We start from the raw sequence: 9,017 nt of genomic DNA on the forward strand, positions 1-9,017 counted from the left end.
GAAGTCAGAGGTAGAAAACCTTAACGTTCGTTCAGTTTTGTCCTGAGACAGCCTCTCTGACCCTGATGAATTCCTTCTCTGCTCTGTGTCTCAGGTTCCCTGTCAACATTAAGAAATAATTCAAACCTGTGAAGAATTTTTGTGAGTTTATTTGAGCCAAACAGCCGACAAATGCCGGGAAGCAAAATCTCAATGGACTGAGATAATGCTCTGGAGAATGGCAGGTATGCACTTTGTGTCTGTCCTTTTTTTTAATATATATATTTTATTTATTTAAGAGAGAAGGGGGGAGAGATAGAAACATCAATGATGAGAAAGAATCATTGATTGGCTGCCTCCTGCACGCCCCCTACTGGGAGGGGAGGTGTCGAGCCCACAATCCAGGCTTGTGCCCTTGGCCCAAATGGAACCTGGGACCCTTTAGTCCGCAGGCGGATGCTCTATCCACTGAGCCAAACCCGCTAGGGCTGCACCTTGTTTTATACATTACAATCAAAAGAGGAGACCTAAGTGAGTTACAAGAAATCCATCCGTGATAGATTAGGGAGGTGGGAGAAAGCAAAGTGGGGCGGAGGAGGGAGGGGAAACTCTGGGATTGGATAAAAAGTAAAATGATAGACACACTTTTTACTTAGGTGGGTGCAGGACAGTTAACAGTCAACCAATTAACTCAATAACAACAAGGGAATTTGTGGTCTCTGCAGACTGGTGCCTGTGCTTTGAGGGGGTCTGGAAAAAGGAAAATTACTTTGACATTCCAACGATATGTATCACAGGTGCAAAAGAACAACAGAAAGTCTCAGTTATGATAAAGACTGACCTTTTTCAGGTAAGATACTGGCCTAGAACATGACTACCCACCATAAACGGCTTTTCGTTTTCCAGGTTTTAATTTCAGACCATCCTTTGTGGTTACTTTAGGTCTCTGAGTTTGCAAGGTGGCCACGCAGGCTTCCCTTACCTAGCCAGGTTAGCATGCGGCCTCTTTCCGTCCAACCTTTCGCCCGCTTTGTAGGCAGAGAGCCTCTCTGACCTGACAAATTCCTTCTCTACTCTGTGCCTCAGGTTCCCCAAACGCACTGCGAGCACTAAGACACTTCCTTCCGGGCGAAGGCAAAGTCCCGCCTTCTCACGGCTCTAAAGGCCCACCTTCTTGCTTTTCCGATTGACAGTCGATCCGACCAATCAGCGTGCTGTGGGCTAGCAGGCGGCGTGGGGCTGCCCTCTGGACACATGCGCACTGATTTCGCAGGGGGAAATGGGTGGCTGCCGGGTGTTGTGCCCAGTCTGGGGTGGCTGGTGGCGGGGGCCAGGGGTCGGCTCAGCTCGCAAGGTCGCAGGCTTTGGCACCGAGGCCCGGTGATTACACACATCCCCATACACACTTCCGGGGGGTGGGGGGTTTGGGGAAAGGTGTGTGCGAGATCTGGAGTTAGGAAGATATGGGTTCTAAGACTGGTTCTGCTGTATGATGGCACATTAGTCACTAGTCCTCTCTGAGCCTCAGTTTCCTCCTCTGTAAAATGGGGCCAGTTTAGGAAGGGTGTGTGGAGGTAAGAATGGGCAGCACCTCGGTAAACACACTCCCCTGTTGCTTACTCCACCTTTTCCAGGCGTCAGCTGCAACCTCGAGGCTCCAGCAAACGATCAGGGTCCCTGGGAAACCAGCCCTTCCCAGGGCTGCTGCAGCCAGAGAACCTCAGCCGGGAGGAGCTGGTCGATGTGCTGAGGGCATCTGTGGTGGACCAGAAAGGTGAGCGTGAGCGAGACAGCTGCCCCTAGCCTTCTGGCCAACTGAATGGGCTCCCTATTAAAAGCCTTTAGCGTCGAATCCTGGTCTGCCTCCTATTAGATTCATGGGCAGGAATGAGCCACATAATCTCTCTGAGCCTCGGCATTATGGGAATGGGGTATGGGGTGGGAGGGTGGAAAGAACTAGAGAGTATTAAACACAGTAGGCATTTCAGAATGGGAATTGCTGTAATAAATTGCTGACTGATGGACAAAACACAAGCTTTGGAGTCGGATCTAGGCTCTGTAATCAGCTTGCTGTGTGGCTTTAGGAAAGTAACAGTTTGAGCCTCAGTCTTCATTCAGCCATTTAATACTTCTCTTAACTATTTATTGAGCATAGGGTATGTTCCAGACACCAGGCAATAGCTAAGCTATACAAGATAAATATGGTTCCTGCACTCAGCGAGCCAATATTTTAGTGGGAGAAATGGATTTAAAAAATGAACTAGGTACTTACTAGTGATCAGTGCTATGAATAAAACAGTGGTATGACGGTGAGGGACTGTAGGAGTGGGGCAGACATTAGATTGCAGAATTAGGGCTCTCTGCTAGTGACGTTTGAGCCAGGATGATGAAGGACACAGACATGAAAATCTGGGACAGAAGAAACAGCAAATGCAAAGGCCCTGAGGTGGCAGGAGCTTAGCCTATGTGAGGGACAGGAAGAAGTCTAGTTTAGGGTGCGGTTGATAACATGTCTGAGAGTTGTGGTGGGGCCTCAGGATAAGATGAATTGAGCCAGAGGGAAGGGGGGGCAGGGGCTGGATGGGAGGGGCAAAGGGAGTGGGAAAATGGGACATCTGTAATAGTGTCAATAATAAAAATAAAGAAAAAAAGATGAATTGAGAAAGTGCTTTGTAAACTCTAACTGCTGCTTTTTCTGCCAATGATGTTCCTGTATGTATGTTTTAGGACCACTAGTGACGCTGAACAAGCCACAGGGTCTTCCAGTGACAGGTATGGGCAGGGGAAGGCGATGCACTGAAAGGGGGTTTGATGTCTCTAAGGAGGGAATAGTGAAAAGAAGGGGATGATGGGATAGAGTTGCCTCTGGAGCAACTTGTATTTTTTCTTTTTTCCCAGGAAAACCAGGAGAGCTGACATTGTTCTCTGTGCTGCCAGAGCTGAGCCAGTCCCTGGGGCTTGGGGAGCAGGAGCTCCAGGTTGTCCGAGCATGTGGGAAGTAAGTGGTGGGGGTGATAGGAAGGTAGGATAGGCATCCATCTAGGGTTAGGGAACAGTTGCTTGGAAATAAGCCGAGGCATTTCCATGGCTGGTTTGGGATCGTAGAGATAGAATACAAGGTGCAGGAGGGAACAGACAGATCTGGGTTCAAATCCTCATGCACAAACTGGGATCTTGGGCAAAGCATGAAACCGCACTGAGCCTCAGTTTCCCTTATCATTACATAGAGCTAATAATCGCAATGTTCAGTATGCAGTCACTTTTCCAAGTCCATACTCATGGCAGGCATTGGCCATGAATTGATCATCGATATTCTTTCTTCTAACTGCCATCAATTAGAGATGGTACTTGAGAAGAAATATTTTTGCACTTTCACAAACTCTTTGGCTTGTTTGTGGGGAATTTAATGACTTCAGAGCTAATATATATGAAATTAGTAGTATAGGGCCTGGCACATGGTGGACCCACAGCAATTGGTGGTAATTGTTATGACATTTACCTCTGTGCTCCCTGGGATCCAAGGTGGAATGAGAGACACATTGAGCTACAGAGCCTTTATCAAGCACGAGGAAGCCCTGTTTCCCAGGAGGAGGTCTGGGTTATAATCTGGCATTACTGTTTGGCCTTAAACAGGTCAGTGTTCCTCCCTTTTTTGTGAATGAGCCCAAGGGACTTTAACTTTCATGACCTGTCCCCTTCCTTCAGGGAGGCCTCTGGGCTTGTACTCCTCTCCAGTTGTCCCCAGACAGCAAGCCGCCTCCAGAAGTTCTTCGCCTGCTCACGAAGAGCCCAGAGACCCACAGCCACCTACTGGTGAGAGGTGCTGCCAGGCTCCCATGGCAGTGGGGAGGTCCCGCCACGCCTCTCTGTGACCGCCTCCTGCCTCTTTCTCAGGGCTGTCACTGATGGGATCCCCGCTACTTCTGAGGGGAAGATCCAAGCAGCTCTGAAACTGGAATACGTTGATGGCGTTGGTTTCGTGAGTCAGGGTCTGGGTGGGGAACAGGAGGAGACTCTCCAGACATGCTACTCTTACAGGGGAGTTGAGGGCATAGACTCGAGGTAGCTGGCTCTCCTGTCTCCCAAAACAGGCAAGTGACCACTGCCTATCCTGCCTGTCCTGAGTAGCCGGGAGGGTTTGGGTATAGCTCCCGGGTGTGTGTGTGAAGCGTGTTCATTCTCGGGGGGCTGATACCACAGGCAGTTCCAGTGAAGTCCCCGTCCCGAAAGGACATCCTGGAAGGTGTCAAGAGGACCCTAAGCCACTTCCGTGTGGTGGCCACCGGCCCTGGCTGTGCTCTGGTCCAGCTGCAACCACTAACAGGTGGGTCTAGAGCCCCAGCCAGACTTTAGAACTGCATTTGGCTGGGGAGGTGAGGGAGTGGGAGGAAGGTGGTAGTGTTAGGAGCAGCCCGGGGAGCATTTGATGGACCCCAAAGGTGTATGCGACCAGGCCCAGCTTGTCTTCTGTTGTCAATCTAATGGTCATTCCTTTGTAGCTCATCGGTTTTCTCTCTTAGTTATTGATCTCAGGGTCTTCTCTTTGTCTTTGGTGTTCTGTAGTTTCCCTATGATAAATCTAGGTGTGGGGGTTTATTTTTATTTATGTTGCTTGGGATTCACTGTGCTTCCTGAATCTGAAGATTAATATATTTCATCAATCCTGGAAAGTTCTCTTTCCAAATGTTGTGCCTCTTGCATTCTTTCTATTCTCTTCCTTTTCAATGCCTAATAGACATGTCTGACCTTCTCATTCTATTCCCTATTAACTTTTCTTTCCTAATTTTTTATTTCTTTATCTCTGCTGCATTCTGGGTAACTTCTTTTAATTGATTTGAGAGAGAGAGAGAGCGAGGAAGGAAGGGAGAGAAACACCCATCTGATGCTCCACTTATTTATGCAGTCATTGGCTGATTCTGGATGTGCGTTGACTGGGATTGAACCCTCAACCTTGGTGTATTGGGATGACACTCTAACCAACTGAGTTACCTGGCCAGGGCCTGGGTAATTTCTTTAGATCTATCTTCCAGTTGAGTACTTTTCCTTTAATTGGATCTAATCTGCAAATTTAACCTATCCATTGACTATATTTTTCACTTCTAGGAGTTCTATTTGGGTCTTTTTATAAATACAAATGGCCTTTTAAAAAACCAGTCATGCTTTTTTACCCATATTATTTGGTCTTTAATCATTTTAAACAATTGTGTTTCTATAATTCCACTGTCTGAAATTCTTGAGGGTATAATTCTGTTGTGTTTCCCACCGACTCTCTCACGTGGTGGGTTAGGTTCAGCTGGGCTCCTGTGGAAACCCTTTATTGCCTCATTGGATGCGGGCCCTTTGGGAGAGGTTTCGCCTTTGCTTCTGCTGAATGCCTCAGCACTATCACTACTTTAGGATCTCCCTACATATTGGTTTCAGTCAGAAGTTCACAGATCATTCGAGACGTCTTAGAGCCCCAAACCTGTGTGAGAACAGGCTCATGACTATGAATTTTAAGGGGAATGGTTCATTCCTCTTATCTAGTTCTAAGGTAATCATCTGCCTTCCTTGGTGGCTGGCTTTTTCTCCCGTCCACCATTTTCACTGGGGCAGCAAGGCCTCATCCCTGGCCTCCGGGGTAGCTACTTAAACCCGGCCCCCCTGGATATCAAGATTGGCAGCACTCCTAGAAGAGGTGAAATGTTGGCTCGTGTGTGTTCTAGATTTGTTTTCCTTTTTGTGTTTTGGTCTTGAGGACCTTACTTGCCTGTGTACCCAGTTGTGTCTTTAAAAGATTGATTGTTATGTCTTCCCAGTGTTTCTAGGTGGTTTATCGCAAGAGGGTTTTTAGATTTTTACCAGACATAGAAGCAGAGTACAGCTCCCGGGTTTAAATCCCAGTTTATGGTGGTAGGCAAGTCACTTCTCTTTGAGCTTTGGTTTTCCAAGATGATAGTATGACCCACCTTACAGGGCAGCCATGACAATTAAATAAGTTTGTATATGTGAAACATTTTGTACCATATCTAGCACATGGCCCCCTCATTTCTGTTTTTGCCAAGGTACTTTTGGTTGTACGTTTCCCAAAAGCTAGTTCAAATTGGTGTAAGACAAAAAGAAAGAATTTATTGGCTCACATAATTTGGCTGGACCAGAGGCTCAGAGGATGTCATCAGGAAGCTGTTTCTCCACTTCTTCTTGCCTCCCGTACATTGGCTTCTTTCTCCCACAGGCTCTCCCCTGGTGAAGGTGGAGATGGCCAGGGCTCCAGCAGCTCCGGGCTCCCACCCCCCCAGTTCAGCACCCCAGCAGGAAAGAACATGCTTTATACCCAGTAGCTTTAGCAATAAATTCAGGGTTGCCTCTCTTCATGGGTGAATCTCACAGGCCAGGTGGGTTGACAGCTGTGACTATCCTGACCTGGTCATGTGCCCTGCTGTGGAGGCCGGGGCAGTAGCATCAGCCTCACTAAAACCACCTGATCTGAGAATGGGGGTGGTGTTTCCCCAGAGGAAATGGGGACAGGTGATATTGGGTAGGACAGAGAGCAGCTGCTAACCATCTGATCTCTCTCCTATCTCCTAGTGTTCCCCAGTCAGCTACAGGTACACATGGCACTCCAGCTCTGCCCTGTGCTCGGGGACCACACGTATTCAGCCCGCGTGGGCACTGTCCTGGGCCAACGCTTTCTACTGCCAGCTGAGAGCACCAAGCCCCCAAAACAGGTACCCAAGCTGACCTGACCTGTCTTCTGCCTCCTGGGGGTGGGCTGGGGGACGAGGGTGGGCAGATCTCCAGACCTTAACCTCTGCAGCTTGGGACTGGGAGGCGGTCCCTCTTGGCTTCCAAAGGTACTGTAGCCCTGTCTGGCTGTATGGCCCTGAGCAAGTGACACCCCCTCTCCTGGGCCTCATTCTGCCCCATCTGTTCACAAAGAAGGCTGAACTAGCTGATTTCTTAAGGCCCTTCTCAGGCTGCTGTTCTTTGAGTCTCTTTGGTAAAAGGGGTAAGAGAGGTTGTGTGTATTAGGTAACTGTCAGTTCTAACAGACTAGCCCCAAAGTACTAGAGTCTTTAACACATGAATTTCCCTCCATGTTAAATCCAATTCATGGGGGTGGGGCAGAGGTGAGCTTTGCTCCAAGGAGTCACTCAGGGACCCGGGCTGTTGCTATCTAGCCAGCAGATTAGTGGGGACAGTGCAGGTTCACATGGGAGATTTTCATGGGCCAGGTCTGGAAGCGGCATACATACAAACACTCCCATTCCCTTGGCCAGAGCTCAATCACATGTCCTCACCAAACTGCAAGAGGGGCTGGGAAATGTCCTATAGCTCTATGCCCAGGCAGAAACTGATTTGGTGAACCCCTAGCCATAGTGAGCGTGTATGAGTGTTTACACGTGCACATGTAGAAAGGAAATTAGTAACTACAGACATAGACGGAAGGAGGAAGTACTTGCCTAACTCCCATTTTGGTTAGAGCTGGTTGGAACTGACCTGGCTGAATGCTGACGTGCCTCTCCCACCGCAGGTCCTGGATGAAGCCCTCCTCAAACGCCTCCACCTGACGCCTGCCCAGGCTGCCCAGATGCCCTTGCACCTCCACCTGCACTCTCTCCACCTCCCAGGCACCAGGCCCAGGGATGCCCCCATAGAGCTTTTGGCACCTTTGCCCTCGTATTTCTCCAGGACCCTACAGTGCCTGGGGCTCCGCCAACAATAGTTCTCCTTCTGTTCCTACTGGAAAGTGGTGGGTGTGGGGGGCCTGCAGACTGGAGGAGAAGGAGCTCAGTGTGCAACATGCAGTAAGGTCATGGTTTAGGGCTCTGCGGTTGGACTAACCTAAGATCACTTCCTGGCCAGGCACTCGCTGTGTGATGTTGGACAAATAACTTCACCTCTCTGGATTTGAGATAGTAAATGTACCTAACTCATAGTATGGTTTTGAGGATTTGCTGAGAAAGTAAACGTTTACCATGGACCATGCTTTCTGTTGAGTTCAAAGTGTGGCCTTTTATTTAGCTGTTTCTGCCCCAATTCTAGTTGGGAAGAAATGTTAGACTTTTAAAAATTGTGATAAAACACACCTAACAAGATTTACCCTCTTACCGTTGTTAAGTGTACAGTTCAGAGGGCATTAAGCACATTCACAACGGTTTGCAACCATCACCATTATCTGTCTCCAGAACTCTTTTCATTTGCAGAACTGAAACTCTGCTCCCATTAAACACTAAGTCCCCATTTCCCCTCCCTGCCCCTGCTAGCCACAATTCTCCTTCGTCTCTATGAATTTGACTACTCTAGAGAACCTCATGTAAGAAAGATGTTTTTTTACTTTAAAAATTTGTGAAATAGATTAAACATACAGAGTGCATAAAACATCTCTGTGACTTTAAGAATAATTATAAGGTGATACCTACATAACCATTACTTAGGGCATGAAACAGAAACATCCTCTCTTGTAAAGCAGCAGTTCTCAGCCCTAACCCACATTAGAACGCCCCCTACGTAGCCTCCTCAGGAAGCTTTTAAAGTCCCCATGACTTGCCCAGCCAGTATGATGCTTGAACATTGTCCCATGAACCAGGTCACGGTTCCATTCCTGGTCAGGGCACATGCAGGGGTTTCGGGCTTGATCCCCAGTAGGGGGTGTGCAGGAGGCAGCCAATCATGATTCTCTCTCATCATTGATGTTTCTTTTTATTTTTATTTTATGTTTTTATTGATTTCAGAGAGAGGGAGAGGGAAACATCTCTCCCTCTCCCTTCCTCTCTGAAATCAATAAAAACTTTTAAAAAATCCCCATGGTTACACACCCCAAAGATAATGGTTTGATCTGTCTGGAGTGGAGACCCCTAGCATTGATCTCTCTTAAAAGCTCCCTAAGAGGTTCAGTATTGTTGGGAACCACTGCCTTGACAGAATTCTTTCCTCGCTTGTCTTTTTTTAAGTTTTACCACATGTATGCATCCTTAAAAGATAAGATTTCATTTTGCCTAGTTCCCAAATTTCTATAAATGGAATCATGCTGTATATGTTCTTTTGTGATTTGCTCT

General features: G+C 47.8%; 1 protein-coding gene across 1 annotated transcript; it reads left to right on the forward strand.

Annotated features, from left to right (window-relative positions):
• Positions 1–1,233: 1,233 nt before the first annotated feature.
• On the forward strand, positions 1,234–7,947 carry RPUSD3 (RNA pseudouridine synthase D3). The gene is given in 10 exon segments (XM_008151899.3): positions 1,234–1,251; positions 1,253–1,359; positions 1,614–1,753; positions 2,707–2,751; positions 2,878–2,977; positions 3,685–3,792; positions 3,874–3,958; positions 4,180–4,303; positions 6,547–6,686; positions 7,493–7,947. Coding segments are annotated over 10 exon segments (1,059 nt in total). The 3' UTR covers positions 7,685–7,947.
• Positions 7,948–9,017: the final 1,070 nt, after the last annotated feature.

The sequence above is a fragment of the Eptesicus fuscus genome, chromosome 18 (genome assembly GCF_027574615.1).
Source record: "Eptesicus fuscus isolate TK198812 chromosome 18, DD_ASM_mEF_20220401, whole genome shotgun sequence".
Taxonomy (NCBI): Eukaryota; Metazoa; Chordata; class Mammalia; order Chiroptera; family Vespertilionidae; genus Eptesicus; species Eptesicus fuscus.